The 21,264-nt window shown below is 58.1% G+C and overlaps 2 protein-coding genes and 1 long non-coding RNA gene across 5 annotated transcripts; 1 reads left to right on the top strand and 2 right to left on the bottom strand.

Moving 5' to 3' along the window:
* Positions 1–3,307: 3,307 nt before the first annotated feature.
* SNX33 (sorting nexin 33) lies at positions 3,308–8,699 on the bottom strand. Its single transcript, XM_009469658.2, has 2 exons — positions 6,646–8,699; positions 3,308–4,546 (listed from the first exon to the last, which is right to left on the bottom strand). The coding sequence occupies exons 1-2, from the start codon at positions 8,084–8,086 to the stop codon at positions 4,293–4,295; spliced, it is 1,695 nt and encodes a 564-aa protein (XP_009467933.1). The 5' UTR covers positions 8,087–8,699; the 3' UTR covers positions 3,308–4,292.
* Positions 8,700–9,530: 831 nt separating this feature from the next.
* SNUPN (snurportin 1) lies at positions 9,531–20,731 on the top strand. 2 transcript variants are annotated; one of them, XM_087742885.1, is made up of 9 exons: positions 9,531–9,852; positions 10,027–10,183; positions 11,024–11,128; positions 11,258–11,354; positions 11,969–12,066; positions 12,404–12,481; positions 14,392–14,472; positions 18,430–18,781; positions 20,236–20,731. In XM_087742885.1, the coding sequence occupies exons 1-8, from the start codon at positions 9,671–9,673 to the stop codon at positions 18,757–18,759; spliced, it is 1,128 nt and encodes a 375-aa protein (XP_087599011.1). In that variant the 5' UTR covers positions 9,531–9,670; the 3' UTR covers positions 18,760–18,781; positions 20,236–20,731. The 2 variants fall into 2 exon arrangements, with proteins under 2 accessions (XP_087599011.1, XP_087599012.1); XM_087742886.1 differs by lacking the exons at positions 14,392–14,472; positions 20,236–20,731 and having other exon boundaries at positions 18,430–19,722.
* LOC148050244 (uncharacterized) lies at positions 12,672–20,228 on the bottom strand. Of its 2 annotated transcripts, XR_015701178.1 has the most exons (3): positions 19,741–20,212; positions 13,586–18,332; positions 12,672–13,322 (listed from the first exon to the last, which is right to left on the bottom strand). It is a non-coding gene; the product is annotated as an uncharacterized LOC148050244 (long non-coding RNA). The 2 variants fall into 2 exon arrangements; XR_015701177.1 differs by having other exon boundaries at positions 12,672–18,332; positions 19,741–20,228.
* Positions 20,732–21,264: the final 533 nt, after the last annotated feature.

The raw sequence follows: 21,264 nt of genomic DNA, 5'->3' as shown, positions 1-21,264 counted from the left end.
GACCGGAGTGATTATCCGTCCTGGCACAGGGTCTGCCCTGAGCATCACCCCAGCTCTGGCTGCGGGGGACGGACCAGCCCCTTTGCAGAGCACTAGGGCTGCAGCGTTCAGCAGTAAAGGAATGAGGAGGGCTGGCAAACTCCAGCTGTGACTAAAGGTGGCTCCCAGCTCAATCTCCTGGCACAGGCACTGCTGACAACCCCCCACCCCCCATAACTACCTTGAGCTGGGAGCAGGAGGGAGCATTTATAGCCGCAGCCAAGGGAACCAGCTGGTGCTCATTGCCTTGCCTGGAGGAGCCGAGTCAGGGTCACGCTTCGGAAATATTTGAGAAGTGCAGTGATTAAAAGATTTGAGCTGGCAGTCTGAGCTGTCTCCTTCTGCCCCTGGTTCATTGCCACCCCGTGCCGGTGCCCTCCCACGTGCATCTGCCTGGTCTTGCTGCCTCCACGCAGGCACACGCTCATCCACCTCCCAGCACAGCGGGGATGGGTCTGGATAGGACCTCACAGTCATTTCGGGCAAGCAAAATCATCCTCGGCTCCATCCCCTGCGTGCGCAGCCCCAGAGCTGCTGCCAGCCCTGACGAGCAGGCGTGACTCTGCTCCCCGCTCCCTGCTGCCAGCTGTGCCTCCAACACGCTTGCTAAGCACGCCGGCAGCGTAGCGTGCCTGGCAGGCCTGATCCTGCCCGGCCGCGCTGCCAGGAGCTGCACCCTGCGCTCCCCTTTGCCATGGGGAGCAGCCGGGTCAGGCCACTGGGCTGCTTTGGTGTCCGATCCCGAATTATTGAGCCCTTAGGGCTGGGGGGGGGGTATCTGTGCAGCTGATGAGCCTTCGATCAGCAGATCCGCTTGTCCCAGCTGCTGGGGCAGGAGGCACCCAGCACATCCTCAGCCTCCAGCCTCTTGGCTGGTCCCTGCGGGCCCCCGACTGCTTCCGCCACCAGGAAGGGGTCCTCCCGCCCCAGAACATCCAGCCCTAGGCTGGGCTTGGGGAGCACGCTGAGGGTGGCAGAGGACGGGTTTGGCTGTGGAGGTGGCTCATCCCCCCGAGCTGAGCCTTGCTGGTCTGGGGGATACCTAGGGATGGGTTGGATCCAAATTGTCCCTACTGCCTGCTGGCCCAGCCTGCATATAAACCCCAGTCACCCAGAGGTCAAACCAAGGACGTCAGATTTTCTTTCCACAGTGAGGAGAAGCCCAAAGGGAAGAAGCAAGACAAGCTCTCCTGGAATCCTCCCACCAGAGCGGAGGCAGCGACAGACCCTCCCGTGCCGGCTGCGGTGCTCCCCGGGGAGGATGCACTGGCCACTGCTGCCGCCTCCCCACCCGGCCGTAGTGCCGGCGGGGCTCATGGCAGTGCCTTGGCCTTGGCTTTCCCACGCGAGAACAGCCTTGGGAAGTGGGAGGAGGAAGCGGACCTGCCCCATGTTCCTGGCGTTTCCTCTCGGCCCCACACACGCTCTGGGTTTTTTTTCTTGCTGCAACCCTGAGCAGGAGCAGGGAACGGCCTGTGTCCTGGATAAGGGCAGCAACCGAAACCACTGGGGCACAGGGAGCACTGCCTGCACCCCCAGCCCCCCCCCACCGCCACCCTGCACCCCAGGGGTGCCCACATGGCGGCGGGAGCACTGGGGCAGCCACCGGGATGCCCGGAGCTGGGTCCACCATCCAAACCTCAGCGCTTTCGCAGGATGCCATCGGAGGCATGGGGGGCAGCAGGAGGATGCTTGAGCCCCCTGCCCAGCTGAGGCAGACCCCAAAACACCCACCCGTGGGCAGGGAGGGCCCCAGCCACCCGCTGCCAGGCAGCGGAGGGAAAAGGCAGGAATGTTAATGGGAAGCAGGTTTTTCCAGCTGATGGGTTTGCTGTGCCGAGCCAGCCCTGGGAGCGTGGTCCAGACACGGGGGTACACAGTGGAGTGGCTGGTGGGGTAGGGAGACCTTTGTGGGTGCCAAAGGACCACAGAGAGCACAGGTCCACACTTGGGGAAACTGAGGCACAGCCTTCAGAGGGGGTGCATGCAGCCCGCAGGGACCCAGTCCTGTGCCCAGCCCCATGCCAGGACACTGGAGCAGAGGATGAGCTCCCCGGGTTGCTGGGACATCTCCCTGCTCCAGTTGCACGGCCTGAGAGCAGAAAGTGGCTCTCTGCAGCGTTCGGCCTTCGCCAAGGGTGTGACCAGCCTGGCTTTGGGGCCCAAATCTGCAAGTGTTTATCAGGGTGGCTCTGAGGAGGATTAACTCCTTCGCTGGGGCTGCACGCGCCCTCCCGATACCGCTATCGCCTCTCCCACCCTCCCAGGCCCTCGTCCCCCATCCCACGTCCAGACCCTCCAAAATCTGTCTTTGGGACATCCCAGGGACCGTGCTGCGATGAGGGATCCCAGGCAGGGCATCCCCGCACCGAGCCGGGTCCAGGGCACCTGGGATGCCGCAGCTGGGTGCCAGCACGGCTCTGGAGGCTGCTTGCAGTGCCGGAGGCTGGCTGTCCGCCCGGGGACAGCAGTGGCAGGCTCAAACCCAGTGCCCATTGTGCTGCCAGGGGAGAGCAGGCAGCAGCGGGGCTGTCAGGGGGAAGGGACACGCCGTCCTGCACAGCATCTGGCCTCAACGTGGGGCCAAGGCAACCACGGTCATCCAGTGCACGGGCCAGCAGGGCCCGGGATGAGGCATTAACCCCTGTGGGGTTAGCACAGGGGTTAGCCACCCTATTCCCACAGCTGCTGCTGCCAGAGGGGCTGGGGCGGGATGGGGCCGGGGCGGGATGGGGCCAGGGTGGGATGGGACCAAGGTAGGATGTGGCCAGGGTGGGATGGGGCTGGGGTGGGATAGAGTTGGGATGGGGCCAGGGTGGGATGGGGCCATGGTAGGATGGGGCCGGGATAGGATGGGAATGGCATGGGATGGTGCCAAGGTAGGATGCAGACAGGGTAGGATGGGTCTGCGTAAAGATGGAGCTAAGATAGGATGGGGCTGGGGTAGGATAGGGTTGGGATGGGATGGGGTTGGAATGGGGCCGGAGTGGGATGGGGCGATGGTGAAGGGGACCACCCCAGCTGCACGATGCAGGAAGAAACGCGTCCTGCCTGGACAGAGGCTGTGCGATGACTCCAGGTGGATTTCGGCGTGCTTGTCCCGCCGGCTAGGGCTGGGGAGGGCTCTGGAAGGACGGAGCGCAACCCGTCACATTCCCAGCGCCGCTGTTATTTTAACAATACCCCGCTGGCCTGCATGCCGGGGCTAATTTTAACCCTGGAGCCACGCCAAGCCGGCCCTAACTTTCCTCACTGTGATTTATCCCAGCCGTTTCCCTTTGAAAACAAGGCCCCCGTGCCAGCCGCGCTGTTTCCCCAGGCAGCGGCACACTGCCATGGGTCCTGCCCCACTGGGCAGGGCAAAGCGGGACAGGATTTGCCCCTCAGTGGGTTGTTTGGAGAGTGGGAGGGCAGACGGTGTGGGCCCCCCTGCCGGCGCTCAGCCCCCCCACTGCCCACGGCATGGGGATTTTCGGAAGCTGGCTGGAAGCCAGGGGATGCTCGGATGCAGAGCCTTCCCCAGGATCCTGGAGCGGCTCAGTTTTTCACAGACATCTCTGGGAAGGAGGTGGGTGGTTTTTTGTACTGACATTTTTATTGAAAACGCTGTGGGGCGCTTTATTTTTTGCCTTTTTTTTTTTTTTTCCCTCCCTTTTCCTAGTCAACAGCCACGCTCGAGAAAGAGATTTCCCTTTGCCTCTGTGCATCTATTTAAAAACTGATTGGTAAAAATGCTGCAGGAACGTTTGCGAAAAATGGAAAATATTGAAAATATCTTGTGACAAAAAAAAAAATCCTCTTCCAAATAAAGATCTTTTTCTTCTCTTTTTTCCATCAGAAAAGCTTTTAGTGTGCAAAATGTCAACTGCTTTGATTTCTTCTCCCAGCAGGCTGGGATGGACCCACCTCTCTGCTCCAGGAGGATGGTTTTTCGGAAAGCTAAAAATCACTGGGCAGAGATACCGGCACCGTTACCTCCACGTCCATCTCTCTTGTGACCCACCCCATGTCCCCGCCAGACCCACAGCAGGGTGGGATGTCCCCAGGGAAAGAGGTGGCACGGCCAGGCCGTCGGTGAGCCCTTCCCTGCAGGACCACAGCTTGCCCGCCTGGGAAGGGGAAAGAAAGCCTGAAGGTATTTGGTCACTAGCGTCATGAGTTCCCATTCATTCTCAGCCCATCAAAAACAGAGGAGGTCTGCAAGGCTGCAGATAGAGAAGTGCATGATTTCGGCGGGGCAGCAAGCAGAGGCGTTAGAGGTTGTCGTACATGTGTAATGTCTTCTCCAGCTGCTGGCTGACGCGCTGGTAGAAGACGATCTGCTGCTTTAAGTAGGACTGCATCATCCTCTTGAAGTCGGCCACGCGCCGCTCGTGGAAGTGGTTCATCTCAGCTTGCAGGGCGAAGCCCACCACTCGGCAGCGCTTGCGGATCCCGTCCGCCTCCTCCTGGTCCATCCGGCCCTCGTCGCTCATCCGCTGGCTCTCCTTCACTTTCGCGAAGGCACCTGGCAAGGCAGGGGGAAGGGTGAGAGGCTGATGGATTTGAGCGTCTCTCTGTCCTCCTCCCTCTGGCACAGGCATCCCCGGGCAGCACCAGTGGGTCCCATTGCCCTCCGTGCCGGGGCACCAGCCTGGCCCCACAGCCAGCGGTGCTGAGCTGCCCCACGTTAATAAGGGAGGGATCCATGCGCTCCCAGACTGTCATCTCCCCCTGCCCATCAATCCCCATCCTTCTCCTCCAGGCAGGGAAAGACCAGGAGCCTTTTCCCTCTGGACTCTGACCTCCCCAACTCCTTTTCTGCCCCATCCCTGGGCAGTCAGCCTCATATTTAGAGGGAGGTTTGGGAATCTGGACTGCTGGAGGGGTGTGACTCAAGGCTTGGGGTGCGAAGCTAACGTGGGCCAGCGTGTGCCGTCATAGCCAAGCGCCCTGACCAAGCGTGCCCTGCAAATGTTCAATGTCACCCTGTGGACGGGGGTCAAGAGCAGCCCTGGGAGACCCTAGCCCGGGAGGCGGTGAATTGGGGTGCAGGAAGGGCATGCAGTGCCGGCTGGAGTTCGGCTGGGAAAGCATCTCCCTCTCCCAGAGGCAGCTGATGCTCTGACACCAGTTTTTCCCCCTCCTTCCATTTATTTTTATAGCTCGGTTTCGAAAGAATCCTGCCTGGCTCCAGCCCTGCATTCCTCCCCCCTCATTAGCACAGAGGCTGTTTGCCTGAAAACAGGATCTGGCCTGCAGCTCGCTGGCCTTTTTTCCCTTCTCCCTGCCCCTTGCTGGGAGCGCCCGACCTGGGGTTATGGTGCTCCCGCCGCACCAGCCCTGCTCCCAGTGGAGAGGAGGAGGAGGAGGAGGAGGAGGAGGAAGAAGCAAAGGTTGGAGGCCAAATCCTGCCTTCCGCTCTGCCCACGCGGCCTCGCTTCCGGACGGGATCCAGTCCCTCTTCACCCGCTGCAGTAAACAACGCGGGGAGGGAAAGGCGAGGAAGCAGCCAGGGCTGGATTGCACCCTCCCCTTCCTCCTTCGCCTTCCCAGCCTCCCCCAGGGATGCGGAGCGATGCACCGACACCCCCGGATGCTTGCACACGGACAGCCCTGGCTTCACCCCGGGGGAAAACTCCCTGCTCCCCAAAATCTGGGGACACCGGCGCAGCCGTCCCCTCCCCGCTGCAGGCAGCCAGGCCAGGAGTGCGTGGACTTTGGCCCTGCTCCCCGTCTGCGTCACACCCCGCTGCCTGGGTGCAAAGGGACACCGAGCCCTGCCTGCCCGCTGCCCTCCCCAGAAAGGGCAGAGCAGACACCTCCCGCCCCCTCTCCTCCTTCCTGACCCCTCCAAATACCCAGGGGACCTGCGAGCACAAGGGGATAAGGGGATGCAGGGAGCCTGGGGGTGCTAAACCCGCTTGGCCTGGGCTCGGAGGGGCAGGGACATACTCTTGACCCTGGCTGTCCCCAGAAGTTCCAGCATGTCCCCCCTGGCCAGAGGAGCGCAGTCAGACTGGTGGGAAGAAGGGACACATCCCTATCCCACCTGCCCTGCACACCCCCCGCAGCCCCTCCGACCGACCCAAGGCCACGTCCCAGCTGTATCCCCGCCCCAGGGGAGCAAGCTCAAGCATCCCCGATGGCCACCCAACCACTGCCTCAGCCGGGAAGGAAGGATGAGGAGGGACAAGCAGTGGTGGGTGGGGATGTGATGCAGTCCCTCCCTGATGAGGTGCCGAGCAGGCCATGCTGGAGCCAACAGCAATGGTGCTGGCTCCTGCTCATGGCTCAGGGGGAGCGACGCCTGCGCTGAGCCCCCTGGCCAGCATTTTGGGCAGCAGTTATGGAGTCTATGGCATCACTTGAGGCAAAACCTGATCCTGGACCCAACAGCCCCAGCAGCCTCTCCCAGGCTGGGGTGACCAGGGAGCCATGCCAGCAGGGACCATGCTGCCTCCCTGGGAGCCACAGGCAATGGTCCTCATCCTCATCCTCATCCCCATCGCTGCACAGCACAGGATTTCCTCATTGCATCCCCATCCCGCTCCCCGTGCTGCTCCCACCCACGTGGGGCCATCATGCAGGAGAGGTCATCACCAGGGGAGAAGAAGCCACCCTTACCTTTCTGGAGGTGGATGATGTCCGGGAAGTTGGAGAGGAGCCCTTGGTACAAAGAGAGAGTGTCCAGCATGAGGAACAGGTCGTTCTTAGGCTGCTCAGCGAACATCTCCCCCACGGTCTCGTATGTCTTGCCCGTGTGGGAGATGGCATTGTTGAGGGCGTCCGAGCTGTAGGGGGGATCCATGTGGAAGGAGTGGCTGATGGCTTGGAAAGCATTGCCCAGCTTCTGGAACTCCTTCCGGAAGCCCCCCACGTGCTTGCGCACCAGCTCCGAGGCCACGTTGGTCAGCTGTAGGACGCTGTCGTCCATCTTCTTGCTGAAGGCCTTGAAGGCGTCCACGCGGTCCTCCACGTCCTGCAGGTCCTGGTGCTCCGTGGGGATCTGGATGGTGAGGAGGAAGCTGGCACCCACCATCTCGTCCTTCTCTGCCCGGCGTTTGCCCAGCTTCCACTGCTTCTCGTCGCGGCAGCAGAGGAAGTGCTGGAAGCCCTCGTACTGGGAGAGGACGGGGTGGCTGGTCATATGGTCCATCCAGAGGATCAGCCGCCGCTTGCGCTTCTCGATGAAGTCCTCCTCAAAGCGCCCAGTGGCCTGCTTCTCAGGCAGATGGGGCACCGAGATGACAGTGAACTTGTGTAGGAGGCGGTTGTAGAGCCAGTCAAAGTGCTTGTACCGCCGGTAGACGGGTGAGTTGATGTTGCTGGGGGTCAGCTTGTAGGAGATGTAGCTCTTGATGCCCTTGAACTTGGTTTGCTTGGTCGGGTCCTCCACAGAGCAGATGAAGGGGTGGGGGTTCGCCCTCCACTGGGGACCTTTGGAGCCCATCTCAATGCAGTACACCTCGGCTATCTTGGACATTAGGGGCACGTCGCCCAGGATGAAGGCTTCCACCCCCGAGCGGACGAAGCAGGAGAAGCGGTTTAGATTCCTCCCCACCACACTGCCCCTCTTGGAGGAGCTCATGCTGTCCTGCCTCTCCAGTGCCGGCTTGGGATGGTAACCGGCATGCTGGTGGTGGCCATATGCCGCCGGGTACTGCAGGCTGGGTGAAGGGTGCCCATTGGTGCCCGGCGCGCTCCGGGGCTCCTCCATCACCGTGCAGGCATCATCCCAGTCATCCCAGTCATCATCATCGTCGTCCTCAAAACTGCCCTGGTAGGAGATGCCAGGGTTGGGGGGGGCTGTGTAGAAGGAGGAGTCGTGCCCTGGGGAGCCGGCCGGGCTGCTGGAGTAGTCCGTGTAGTTGGAGCCCGACCGGGAGCGGAGTATTTCGACGTAGGAGGCAGGGAAGAGGCCGGTCTCCCCGCGGCTGTTTTGGCCCTGTAACCACCCGTCCAGGGAGTTCTCGCTGAAGATGACGAGCTCCTCATTCTCCTGGATGCTGATCTCCTCTTTGTTTTCACTCTGGAAGTTGTAAAGCGCTCTGGCTTTCAACGCCATGGCCAGTCCCGGGAGGGGACACACACGGCGTTAACGCAATCCCTGCGGCCAAAAAAAAACAACCCCCCAGTAATCCGTAAGCTCACTCGGCACCAGGGCCGCTCCGCACGGTGGGAAAAGGCTCAGCCGGTTTCTCAGGGAAATAAAAAAAGGTGGAGAAGAAATCCCCTACGAGGCAATGCCGAGGCCCGCATGTCCAAGTAACCCCCGCGATCCCAGCGCCCCTGTTAAAAAAAACATTCCCCGGTCAAGCGAGCAGCGTTTCCCTTGCTCCTACGGGATGTAAACCCCGTCCGGCCCAAGAGCCGGGCTCTGCCATGTCCACGCAGGTTTTATCTCGCTGGGACGCTGATCCCGCAGTTTCACTTTCCAGGAGGAAAAGATCCGGCTGCCAGCGAGGAAATAAATCCAAAACGACTTTTCTCGGGGCTCCTGTTGGATAAAGCACCCCGATGTCCTCCCGCCAGCGGCTGCCGATCGGTGGGTGCCGGGAAAGCGCCGGGAACCGACCCCACACCCAGCCCAACCTCCCGGTGATCCCGGCCCGGGGATTTTGCAATTCCTTTCCGGGCCGACTTTCCCGGTATTTGGTGGCGCGTTTTTGTTGTTGTTTTGGTTTTTTGTTTTTTTTTTTTTTTTTTTTTTCCCTGAAATCCGCCAATCTCACGCAAGACGGGGGAAGGGCCCCGCGGGCCGGGCAGCGCCGGGGCCGGGGGTAGCCCCCGCCGCCACGGGGGGGGCCGACGGCTGCCGGTGCCGCTGCGGGCGGCGGCGGGAGGAGGGAGCCCGGCCCGCCGCGCCGCCGCTGCCGGGGCCGGGGAACCGAGCGCAGCCGCGGCCCGGCCGGGACGGCGCCTCCCGTTCCTCCGCGGACCCGGCGGGCCGCCCTCACCGCATGGCCGGGCAGGGGGCCGGGGGGGCCGCCGCTCGCTGCCGCCGCCCGGGCTGGGGGCCCCGGGGCCGTTCTCGGTAGCGCCGTCCGGTTCCGCTGCCGCTGCGCGATGTGGGTGCTGCTGCCCGGGGCCGGCGCCGGCGGCGGGGCTGGCCGCCGGCCTCCCGTGACGCGCGGCAGCGCCCAGCTCCGCGGTTCGCGGTCGGGGAGGCGCGGGGAGCGGCGCGGCGGGGCCCACGCCGCCCTCTGCAGGCGGCGGCCCGGGGGGCGGCGGTCCCGCCCGGGGGCACGGCTCCTGGCACCGCCTGCGCCCGCCTCCCTGGCCGGGAACGGGCCCGGGCGTCCGCGCCCGGGGGGTCCCCGCCCCGGGGGGTCCCCTCCAGCCCTGCTCGGGCCGCTCCCCGCCGCCCCTGCCCGCCGTTGTGCCCGCCGCCCCTGCCCTCTATGTCCCCTCCAGCCCCGCCCGCGGTGGGCCCCGCGTCCCTGCCCGGGGCGGCCCCCACGTCCGTGCCCCGAGGGCCCCCGCCCGCTTCCCGGTTCCCGCCCGGCTCGGGAGGAGAAACTGAGTCACGGGGGGGGGCGGGGGGCTGCCGCTGGCCGGGAGGGCACGGGGCCTCCGAGCCGCCAGGGGGCGCTGCGGCGGGGAGGGGGGGTTCTGCGGCACCATCCCTCCCGCCGGGCGGAAGTGCGTCATGGCGCGCAGCCGTGGGGCGGGCGTTGCCATGGAGGAGCTGAGCGCGGCGCTGGCGGCCGGCGTGGGCCTGGCGGCCCCCAACAGCCCGGCGGCCCCGCACCCCCGCCTGGCCGCCTACAAGGCCCGCGGTGGCCCGGGGCAGGCCGAGCGCCGCCAGCGCCTCCTCCGCCTCCAGAGAGAGTGAGCGAGCGAGCGTGTTCCGCTGGGGCCCCGGGGAGGGGAGGCCGGGCCGGGCCGGGCCCGCCGGGCGGCCAGGGCTGTGGAGAGGCGGCCCAGGGCCCTGGGTGTGGGGAGCGGGGGGGTGGTGGCCCGCATCCCGCAGAGGGCAAGCCGGGCTGTTTCCTCCCCCCGCAGGAGGCGGCTGGACTACGTGAACCATGCCAGGAGGCTGGCAGAGGACGACTGGGCAGGGGTGGAGAGCGAGGGCGAGGAGAAGGAGGGGGAAGATGCGGAGGAAGAGGAGATGGAGGTGGATGCTGGCAAGAAGCTGCCCAAGCGGTATGCCAATCAGGTGAGGAGCTGCCTGCCTCCGCCTGCCTCCCCGCAACGGGGTGTGGGTGTGAACGCGGGGCTGGGCAGGGCGAGGGGTGTGGGGTGGTTGAGGCTGGGCATGGTGAGCAGCCATGGCAACGGCTGTGTCAGGGCTGAGAATAACGTGTCCTGCCAGGCTTGGTGCTCAGTGAGGAACTGTGCCTCGGCTCTACCCCTGAGATATGCTATGCTGAAATGGAGGACAGGCAGAGATGGGTTGCCAGTGTGCTTTGGGAGATTTCAGCTCAGCTAGCAGCATTTGTATCCCGTTGTGCAGCAGGCAGTTAAAGACTTCCATCTCTCCCCATCTCTGTGACACCAGGAAGGAAGGGAAACCTCAGCTGATGGGTTTTATCAGCCTTGGCTGCCATATTGGTCCTAAAAGACATACAGCCTTTCAAGTGACCACAGCCAGATAGTCTCTGAAGAGGTCAACTTGTCTGGGCTCTTCATTCCTAGTATTTAGGAATCTGTAAGCTCTGCCATGTATTTATAAATAAATAAAGGCTGGAGTGGGGACCAAGGTACAGAGGTGCCCAGGAGAGGACCGTGAGCCGTAGGCTGTAGTCTGAAGCTTAGTCAGCAGCTGGGAAGCAAGAGAAAGACTTGTGGGAGAATCTGTCGTACAATTGAGTTAGAGAGAGGCAGGGAGCCCCTTTGGTGCTGTAAGGTAGGGTGACGAGCAATGCAAGTTGCTTCTGAAGCACCCTGGGTAGCTGTAGAAGCCAAGTCAAAACCTTCTTCCTGTGAGTTTTCCATAACTTCAGGAGAGTTGTTGCTAACTGTTTTTTTTTTTGGGGGGGGGGGGATTTCTTCGTAGCTGATGCTGTCTGAATGGCTGGTCGATGTCCCCTGGGATCTGGAGCAGGAGTGGGTTGTAGTGGTGTGTCCCGTTGGGAAAAGGGCGCTAGTCGTGGCATCCAGGGTAAGCGGCAGCAGTGGTGACGTCTCACCATTTGGTAAGGGACCTGTACCTGTTTCCCAGCCAACGTAAGACTGGCCCGTGTGTCTTGCTTGACTTTTTTTTTTTTTTTCCTCTCCCATTTCCTCACAGGGCACAACAGCAGCTTACACCAAGAGTGGCTTTTGCGTCAACAGGTTCCCATCCCTGCTGCCGGGGGGGAACCGGCACAATTCAATGAATGAGAAAGGTAACGGTGTGAGGAGGCTTTTGGGATAGAGAGAGGGGAACCGCCTGCTTCTCCCTGTGAGTGTCTGCACCAGCAGGCTCGGTGCTGCTCCTCCAGCTCCCCACATCCTGAAGCTGCGCCCTTTTCTGGTGCCAGGGGGATGTTAGCTTCAAGCCCATTCCTGTGTCTCTGGGGATAACTAGACATGGACAGTCTCAGATACTTTTGTGCTAAATAAGAACATGTTTTAATTAGCTGCCTGGTTAACTGAAACTCTTAAGCCTCAACATCTTCTCTGTGTTCTGACAGAGAGCTGCGTACAGTGCCATCTTTCTTAATACCTCTTGCAGTTGCTTTGCTTGCCCTGAGGAGGGTCATACTGTTGAGTATAAATGCCTTTTTCTGAAACATGCCTTTGCTTGATGTTCCTCTGGCTGGTGCCTTTGTAGCCCTGTTGGACTCCAAGCTAAAGGCTTTCTGTGGTCGCAGCTTCTGTTAGCAGAAGGGGATCCCTCTGCACCTCTCGGCCTTACATTGGGGCAGGCTTAATGCAGGAGACATTTGATCTGGCAATTGCCTGTTGGGTTGGTCAGTCTCTCGAGCGTGTCTGGAGCTCCCTGTGTTTGTGTGCGCAGTGTACTGCATCTTGGACTGCATCTACAACGAGGCAAAGCAGACGTACTATATCCTCGATGTGATGTGCTGGAGAGGACACCCTGTTTACGACTGCCAGGTACTGAATCTCTCCCCTCTGCCCTGCCCTCCCTTTTGTTCCCTGTTCTGTGAGCTGCTTTGCAGCCAGCACTGGACATAGCCCACTATGCAGTACAGTGGTTATTTTGTCTAAGCACCAGCATCTTCACAGCTTGTGGGCTGCTGGGTACTGGAATAATTGGGTACAACTTTTGGGGGTATCAGGGGAAATAGCAGAGTTGGGGGTGCTGGCTGGTTCTGCAGGCAAAGCTAAGTTTGTAAATCTCCCGGACAAGTGCCGAAGAATGGAGACGCTCAGCAGGCGCTGATTGGTGATGTGTGGTGGGTAGTCATTAAGTCTCTGCCTCCTTTCACAGACCGACTTCAGATTCTTCTGGCTTTTCTCAAAGATCCAAGAGGAGGAAGGGCTGGCAGAGAAAAGCAGGATTAATCCAGTAAGTTCTTTTGTACTGGGAGGAGAAGGAGGATGGGGGGTAAGCTCTCCTGTTCAGCAGGCTTCAGCACTTTCTTTCACAAGAGGAAGCTTTTTTCTCCGCCCCCCCCCCCCCCCCCCCCGATCAGACTTCAAAATATACTTCTGACAAAATGGGATGCCGTGTTCACGATGTAAATAGAACCACTGAGTATTGTAAATGAGTTTTATTTTTTCCCAGCCGAAGTGCTGAGGGAGATCAGACTGCGGGGTATCAGCTAACTTCCATGCTGTTTTTAGCTTTCCGTTGAAATGGAATGGAAAACCAGTGTGGTTTCTACAGGGGCAGCACTGGTCAGCAGCCTGACTACAATGGGATTTATTCTTGCGTAGTCTTGTGGGCTCACAAGGCAAGGGGAAAGGCTCGTAAAGCTTTAGCCTTCCCTCCCCCTTAAACTAATCGTTGAAGTTGCCGAGATAGATGCCAGATTGCCACCCGGGGTCCCTGCTGAGCAAGGATAAAAAGTCTTCCTTTGAAGAGTTACATGCGGAGGTCAGACCTAGAACCCACAGCATCTTGGAAAGTGATTTTTGGGGACAGACATAAGAGATTTGGCAGCCTGGCTTATGGAGCACAGTTTGCAACACGGGACCTGATTGCTGTGCAGCCCCTGTGTGTGTGCAGACACGCCTAAGCAGAGCAGCTCCTGTGGGTTGAGCAGATCGGTCATAAATGGGGATGACAACGCTCCTCTGCCAGCAGCGAAGGTATCCGTATTTGATGAACATCCTGTTCTGACTCCAACAGGAATATCCAGAAGACAGCTATCTAACGAAGGAGGGGTGGTTTCGGCTTCTGTTTCCTGGGTGGAAAGATTTGCTTGGCTGAGCCAGCAGCCTGGAGCAGACGTCTGTCTGCTTTGCATCCTGCCCAGAGGTCATCATTTTCTATTTTGGTTAAAAGAGCATCTCAGGGTCAGCTCTCCTGAGAAGTCCTTCCTGCAGCCTTAGATGCTTTGAAAAAAGGTATCGGGAGCATGTGGGAGCTGCGTGCTGAGTCTCCGCCATCCACATCTCTCGTTAAATGCCAAAGAGGGGGTCATTTGGAACTGGGACAATAAAATACCTGAAATAGATCTTCCTGGGCACTCTAGATTTCACGCTGTCTGGACGTCATGGTGGCAATCCCCCAGTCTTCTTTTAAAGGTCATCTTCTGTTATTGCAATGAAATTTGTAAAGTTGCAGCAATGTACGTGCTTTATCCAGCATTGCTGGAGAGATGGCGGGGATTATCACTAAAGACTTTTCCCACCCCATCCTCTCTGGTGCCTAGGGCGTTTAGTTTTGTTTTTTTTTTTTTTTTTTTGGTAGGTTTTCATGCAGGCATTTCCAGTTACTTTAGTGGCATATGGTCAGCACTGATGGGCAGCTTGGTCCTGTTGTTTTGTCTCTAGATCTGGGGTTTGCTTACAAATTGCTGTTCTGAATCACAGCAGAGGTCTGTCTGTCCCAATAACCCGTAGTAATCGCCGAGACCAGTTGCTATGGAAAGAGTAAGGAATTGGGGATACCTGTCGTGTTCCCTCTGACTTCATCAGCCAGTGGTTGTACCTGGACCATGGAGTCAATGGCCACCAGGGGACCTGCCTTTCAGGAGCTGGTCTAATCCTCTTTTGAGCCCATTTTGCTTTCGACCCCCCGATACCCTGTGGCAGGAAGGCCAGCAGTTTAATGAGGTGGTCCCTGCTTGAGATCTCCTCTCTGGTTACTTTGTCTGATGCCTGTCCCTCACCCTGTCTCTCTCATGCTGGATCTTGTCCTGGGGGGGAAATCCTTCCTTCTTGGCTACCTCCACACCAGTGCTCGATTCAGTGACTTGTTCTGCTTTAGGGCATGCAGTTGTCTCTTCTAACCCTCTCTTACTCTTTCAGTACAAATTTGTGGGCCTGCAGAACTTCCCCTGCTCCTCGGACAGCCTGTGTAAGGTGCTGGCTATGGACTTCCCCTTTGAGGTGAGAACACGCAGGCAGGGGCCTGGACCTCAGCCTTAGAGACAGCCCCGCTGCGCATCTGCCAGTGCTTGGAGAGAGGTGCATCCCCTTCGCTCGGGAACTGTGCTCTTCTGAGGCCTGCGGGAAGCTTGCTGAGCTGCACTGTTGTTTCGGTGTATGGGGGATGGATGCCTTTTATGCACGTGGCTGATCTGTTACCCTGTCACCAGGTACAGGCTGCGTCCAACCAAACTAATTAGCAAGAGTTAAACCGTAGCATTCCCTGTGTTTGAGCTGCCTTTGCTGCTGTTGACTGTTGTCTGAAAGAGCCCTTGGGGAAGAGAGGGTTGATGTGGACACCCAGACTGCCTCCAGAAGCAGCATAGCTCGCGTTCACATGGCAGTGTGATGGACAGCTGACCTTTTTAGGTCCAAAGCTGGTACTGCCCGCTGCCCTGGGTGGGCCTGCATGGGTACAGGCATGAGGATCTCTGCAGTGTGCTCCCTTATGTGGTGGTGTTTCTCCAGAGGTCTGCGAGGTGGGCAGAGTGGTGTCTTTCTCTGACCTCTGTCAGAGGTTCTGTGTTTCCTTAGTCTAGCTACTTCCATCTGTCTATGTGCAAGGCATCCAGCTACCCTGCGTCTTGTGGGGAGGAAGGAGAAGGGTGGTGGTAAGCTTCTGATGGTTTCTGAGGGCTTTGGGTGTTAGCGATGGGTGCCTGAGACGTACTGGAGCTGGGGGCAGATGGCTGTAGCAGAAATGGCTGGGAGAGGTTCAGGTGAGTCCGTCCTCTTGCTGCCGCTGGATCTTGTGGAGGGGATAGTGCGAGCTCTGCTCTTCGCTTTGGTACAGAATTGGTAGCTTCCTAGCAAGAGTGGCTGAACAGGAGACCTGCATTTGCTTCAGCAGCTTTAGAAGCAGGTGCTGTTCAGGCCTCTCTGCTGACCTGTGGGAGAAGGGCAGGACAGGCAACTCGATGTGCCACCCAGTTCAGCTGTCTGGTTGCAAGCAGCGAGTTGGAGGCCCTTGTGAAAACAGCTCGGGCTGCTTTTGGTGGCTATCCTGGCTGACTTGGCACTGAAGTGGAAGCGGATGGAGGAGGTGGTGGCATTCCAGCACAGCGTCAGTGACAAACATCTGGGAGCCAGAAGCTCCTCCAGTGGCTGCAGCAGTTCCTGCGGAGTGCCCAGTCTCAGCCCTAGATCAGGAACAGCCTCTACAGGGGTTGCTTGTCCTGCTAAGCCAAAAGCCACGTTGATTTGACTGTGCCTCTTGTGCTCTCCCAGCCCAAGTCGGCGATTAACGTAAGTGCAGGTTTAAATTTAAGGGACGCCAATTTGGCTGTGAGGGCTGACTTTGCCTTCTGCTTGTCAGAGCCAGGACAGTTGCTAGAGAGAGTCGGAAAGTCCCAGCCCCTTGCTGGTCAGTGCCAGGCCCGGCTCTGAACACAGATCCGGGCGTGTTGAGAAGGCATCCCAGGTTTCCTGCAGCTGACTTGCTCAGTTACAAATGCTCTGAGTGCCTCTGTAGAGACAGTCATTCCCGTATTTGCTGAAGAAAGCTTCATTCCTTCCTGAGGCATCTGCTCCCAGGAGAAAAGGCTGAGAAGTATTGCCCCACTGCGGTCAGAGCAGAAACGTTTCAGCCTGCGAAGGAGGCTGTTGCGAAATGCCAGGGGAGGGAGATGGAGTTGATCAGACTCTCCCTTGTAATCCAGCTGTGATTTGCCCCCCAGGTTCTCTGGGCGATGCATCGGGGTGCGACCCTAACAAGCGAAACGTGGTGTAATTTGGCTCAAAGCAGCCAGTAAAGTAACCCCATAGAAACCACGGTGCCGCTTCCAGGAATGAAGGGAACGCTGGCTCTCTTCGTCATGTGCCACAAGAGGGAGCCCAAGAAATCCCCGCAGATAGCTTCCACCAACAGCACATAAAGAAAGAAACTTTGCAGAAGGCAAAATACAGCCTTGCTATAGAGAGTGCAATATAATAGAGGTCTCCTTATGCCTGGGCCAGCATCCTTGCAAGGATCTCGTGCATGTGGTGGCAACAGATGTGGTCAGTGCTTTCAGATCTGGGTCTTCAGAGTTAATCTGTAACCCTAGAGTTAGGACCTGATCCGCTATATTCAGCGGAAATTTTTTCCACTGAATTCAGTGGACTTTGGATCAGCTGACTGGCACTGAATTTGAAGTGTTTTTTGGAGTGGGTCTTAAGAGCTACTGTCCTGCTCACAGATGTGAGTAAAACAACATTCAGGCTTCCACGAAGTCACAGGGAGCCAAAGTCTCTGAGAAACTCCGGTGTGAAGGAATGGGCATACTGTTAAGCACCAAAAATCTGAAAAGCACGGCTGTGAAATGTGAAATCCTGCCAGGCCAGTTTCTCATCAGGTTCGGTCGTTTAGGGACAGTGTCAGCCCTTATTCTGATGTGGCTGGTGTCAGTGCGGTGACTCAGGGTAGGGACCTGGCCAACAAATTAAACTGGAAGGAATATGGGAATTGCAGTAACTTAAGAGAAATCAGGAGAAGGAAGAACATAACCTAGCTCTCCACCAGGCTGAACTCCTTTGAATTCTCCAGCTCGGGGAAGATCTTTGGAGCGGTCTGGAAGGCAGAAGCCTTTCCAGGCTCTGATCTTTACCAAAGCATTCCTGTGGGTGCCAGAGAATCCCCGTTGCTCACCAAGTGCCGCACACCCACAGGAATGGGCTGGATGTGCAGGCGTGGTGCTGGGGTGCCGCAGAATCTGGCTCTTCCCAAGTCTTCCCGGGAGGCAGGGGGAGGGAGAAGCTTTGCACTTTAGATACCCAGAGGGTTACACAAGCTCATCATGATGTTTACTGTTCTGTTTTTATGTTTTCCTAGCACAGGAATCCCCCTTTTTCTGGGATTATTTTGCAAGATTTTAACAGTGACTGAAAATTATGGACAGAGTAGTGCAAGAAGCTCTACCCTCTCTGCTGGAGGTTAGCATCCATGGAGCAGAGAGGGACGTACGCTGCTCTTTGCTCAGCCTGGCTCGCAGTTCAGCATGGTAGCAGATACCGCCTTGATCTGCTCACCCATGCCTCGGCTCACTGCTGATATAGGTGCCATTCTGCCCTATATATTCTGGGGGCTGTAGGCTAAGGGCGGGCCCCCGGAGCAATTCAGGGCGAGGTGGGCTCTCTTTCTCATCTCTTCTGCCCACTCAGCCACACTTGCTCGTAGGCAAATGGCCTTTTAAGAGCTTGGGAGGCTGAGCGAAGAGGAGCACCACCTCCAGCGTTGGTCAGCCTGACAGCAGGATCTACCCTTGCAGAGTACACCCCTGGGAAGCGCAGGAAGAGGGGGGTGAAAATCCCGTAGTGTGGTGGGGAAGCGGGGAAAACGTCAGCCAGCTGCAGTATTGCACAGTGTGGAAATAGGAGCGCAAGAGTTAGGGCCTAAACCTTCAAAGTCCTGAGTGCCCTTAACTGTCATTGATTGCTGGAGAAGTTCTCTCTTGGGAGACATGAAGAATTTATTTTGCATAAGCCAGCTGAAAGAGCTGTAACAGCGTTACGAATCAGGGCTCCTTGGCGTCATGCGCTCTGACTAATTACTCTCCAAATGTATGATTTAAAATAACCTTAATCCGGTAAAGTGGCCTTTCCATGCGCTGCCTTATTCAGAAACCTGATGGCTTTTCTGCAGAATGGGATCATAGCAACCAGAGGAAAAGTGCTGGTCCATGCCGACATCAGGCTGAAATTGTTTGCCTTTGACGATTTAAAGCCATCTGGCAGTTGCTGGGCTTGCACTGATCTCTCAGGACAGAAGCTCTGCAGGTTTCTTCTTTCCCTTCCGCTATTTATTGCACTGCTTGAGGAAAAATGATCCAGCTGGTAGTTTTGGCCTGTAAATGGAGAGCAGTGCTGTTGTCTGGCACTCTGTCATCCACCTGCAAAAGCCTCCAGCCCTGGCCTTTCATTCACTCTCTCTCCTTTTTACAGGTTGATGGACTTCTCTTCTATCACAAGCAAACCCACTACACCCCGGGCAGCACCCCGCTGGTGGGCTGGCTCCGGCCCTACATGGTACCCGAAATCCTCGGGCTCGCCGTGCCCGCCACTGCGCTCACTGCCAAACCAGACTATGCTGGGCGTCAGCTCCAGCAGATCATTGAGAGCAAGAAGAGTAAAAAGCTGGCAGCGGAAAAGGGTCACCCGAGCAGTGCAGCGGCTGTGAGGAACGGACATTACGAGCTGGAACACTTGTCTACCCCTCAGCCAGCAAACTCTCCGGAGGGCCAGGATGAAGCAGCGAGCCAGATGGAGAATTAGGCTGCTGGGACAGACAGGTTGGGTAAGGAGAAAGCAAAAGGTTCCCTGCTTCTCACTGTCACTCACGCTCCCTGAGAGGGGGGCAAAGGTAACGATAGGATTGTTTTGTTTAAAGGGCACGGAAGTGGAATATCTTGCTCCAAGTGCCGCTGGATTTTTTTTTTTGTTTTGAGTTTTCTTTTTGTCAGGGCTTCTGTGAGGCCTTAACAGGATTGTCCGGTTCTTTGCTAAGGCAGTCGTGCGTTGGGAAATGAAACAGTCTGTCCCCACACTGCAGGGTTCCCGGTTCAGCTCCTGACCCTGCTTCTGTTAAAGCCTCTGGCAAAGCTCCAGCGTAGGAACAGTACTCAGACCCCTGAGGTGCAGCTGCTGCTCATAACCCCAGCCCCGACGGCAGCCCCAGCCCCAGAAATCGGGGCATTTCAGCCTTTGATCCAGCTGTTTACCGAGGCCTTCTCAATGACAGTTTTGTGGTCAGTCCGCTTCTAGTAACAAAAAGTTTGCAGCAGGCTGCTGTAAAGCCAAAGGCTGGGCTTTCCACACCCACATGTTGCTGAGAAAAACTAAATTTCCTTGCATCACAGCGGGCCCTGCCTCCGAGCACAGCTTTGTGCGGCATGAGCGCGGCAGAAGCCTGTACTCGAGGCTTTTCTCAGTAGGGGGAGGAAGGAATGGTTTCACTCTGAAAAACGCTAGCATTGATTGTGCCAAATAAAAGGTTTCTCAGAAAGACAAATTCTTGAGCGTCTTCCTGCTACCTAAGGGTGGATGCGTGCTGTGCCTCCCAAATAGGGATTGAAAAATCAGTTGCAGCGCTAACTGGAGCAGAGGAAATGCTTGAAGGGGTTTGATTCTCCTCCGCATACTGAGGTGCTTCAGTCCCTCCCCGCGGCTGCCCCTGTTACCCAGCCCAAGCCCGCTCTGCGAGCACCGGCTGCTGCCTTTCCCCGGTTTTAGCGGGGATGAAACAATTGTACTCACCGTACCCAGGTTGTTTTCCAAAGGGAGATTAAAAGGCCGGAGCTGGACCGCTCTCGCTGTGGAGGGGGGAGATAAAATATCAGGCTAAACACGGCACTGCGGAGTCTCCTCCCGGCTGTCTATGAAAATACCCCCGGAGGAGGGCCTGTATCCAGGAGGAGATACTGAGAGCAGGGATGGCTGCCCACAGATAGCGGGGCCACTTGTATCCTGCCCTCGCACCCCCCATTTTTCCCAGAAAAACGCTTGTTTCTGTGCCAAGCATGTGGGCTGCGTGCAATCATCTGACTGTGCAGCCGCTATTGATTATACCAGCGGGCAGCAGGAGCTGTCCTAACCGCGGCCAGAGCTGGCTGTGGGAGGGGGCTGGCCTCCGCTCCCCCTCCCCAGGAGGGGAGGAAGCGGCACCCCAGCTCCACAACATTCAGATGGGGCCGAGCGTGCTGCAGGCTTTTTCACATGGCTGCTTTTTTTTTTTTTTTTTTTTTTTTAAAGCATATGAAGCAAGTGGCCAGGGGGAAGAGGACAAACACCTGGACTGCCTTGACCTCCCCGTCCCTCAAAGGCTCTGGGCTGCCCCAGCTGTGGGTTCCCCCTGTGCTTCAGCCTCCCCAGCTGGCAAAGGACCGCAGGGAGAGCCCCGGCCGGGAGACCGCATCCAGCCTCCCATCAGCGTAGTTTTCCTTCCGTCAGGCAATTAAACCCGGAGGTGGGCAGCTGGATGTAAGATTTGTGCATCCCTCAGGGCAGAGAAAGCTGCAGCTCAGGTTACCGCCGCCCTGCTGCCCTACAGCAGCCTTCCAAGGTCCTCCAGCCAAGGGAAGGGAGGGAAAATACAGCTGACGAGGGGCTGCCTTCAGCTGCTCGCTCTGATCGATGGTGGAGAGCAAGAGGGAAGCAACTGTAGCTTTCCACCGGCTCCAGATGATGCCGCATAGTTTCCCTTTTAAAAGCATGAGTTGGGCTGGAGAAATAAATATTTGTGTTACAATTCCTGTTGGAAATGAAAGGCTGTGTTTGGAGAGAGGGTGTTAAACGGAAGTCACCAGGGCCAACGCAGTTTGTTGCTGTGACTATTTTATTTGCTGGGTGCGATCCTGCTCCCAGCTGTTCCCTGCCCTGCTCCCAACTGGAACAGGCAGCAGCTTCGGCAGTGGCCGAGGAGGGGTCACCCCCCTGGGGCCTTAAATTTCGTCTGGGGCAGGAGAGCTGAGCAGGCAGCTCAACCTGTAGACGTGGCCTAGGACTCTGGAGGACAGACAGACAGACAGACAGACAGCCCTTGAGCCTGCATCCAGCTCAGGGCTCAGCCGCTTCTCTCTGCCCTTTCTTCCATTTTCTCCGAGTTAGGTGCAAAGGCTCTGGCTGCGGGCGCGTTGCCAACGCAGTCCTCCTCGGCTTAACAAAATGTCCCCCTGTCCCAGGGCCTGGCTTTTCGGTGGGGCCGCTGCTTCGGGGCACGGGGCCCTGCTCCCCGGGGTCCCTGCTCCCTCCCGGCGGCCCCTCTGGAGGAGCACCGGGGCT

The sequence above is a fragment of the Nipponia nippon genome, unplaced genomic scaffold (assembly GCF_047370975.1).
Source record: "Nipponia nippon isolate SJK-2023a ecotype South Korea unplaced genomic scaffold, ASM4737097v1 scaffold_9, whole genome shotgun sequence".
Classification (NCBI taxonomy): Eukaryota; Metazoa; Chordata; class Aves; order Pelecaniformes; family Threskiornithidae; genus Nipponia; species Nipponia nippon.
Note: the sequence above shows the minus strand (reverse complement) of the source record. Positions and strands in the feature narration are given on the sequence as shown.

Coding starts and splice junctions, on each gene's coding strand:
- SNUPN (XM_087742885.1), top strand. CDS start 9,671: ATGGCGCGCAGCCGTGGGGCGGGCGTTGCCATGGAGGAGCTGAGCGCG. Junction 10,184..11,023: donor CCAAGCGGTATGCCAATCAG/GTGAGGAGCTGC, acceptor ATTTCTTCGTAG/CTGATGCTGTCTGAATGGCT. Junction 14,473..18,429: donor CTATGGACTTCCCCTTTGAG/GTGAGAACACGC, acceptor TCCTTTTTACAG/GTTGATGGACTTCTCTTCTA.
- SNX33 (XM_009469658.2), bottom strand. CDS start 8,086: ATGGCGTTGAAAGCCAGAGCGCTTTACAACTTCCAGAGTGAAAACAAA. Junction 4,547..6,645: donor CATCATCCACCTCCAGAAAG/GTAAGGGTGGCT, acceptor CTGCCTTGCCAG/GTGCCTTCGCGAAAGTGAAG.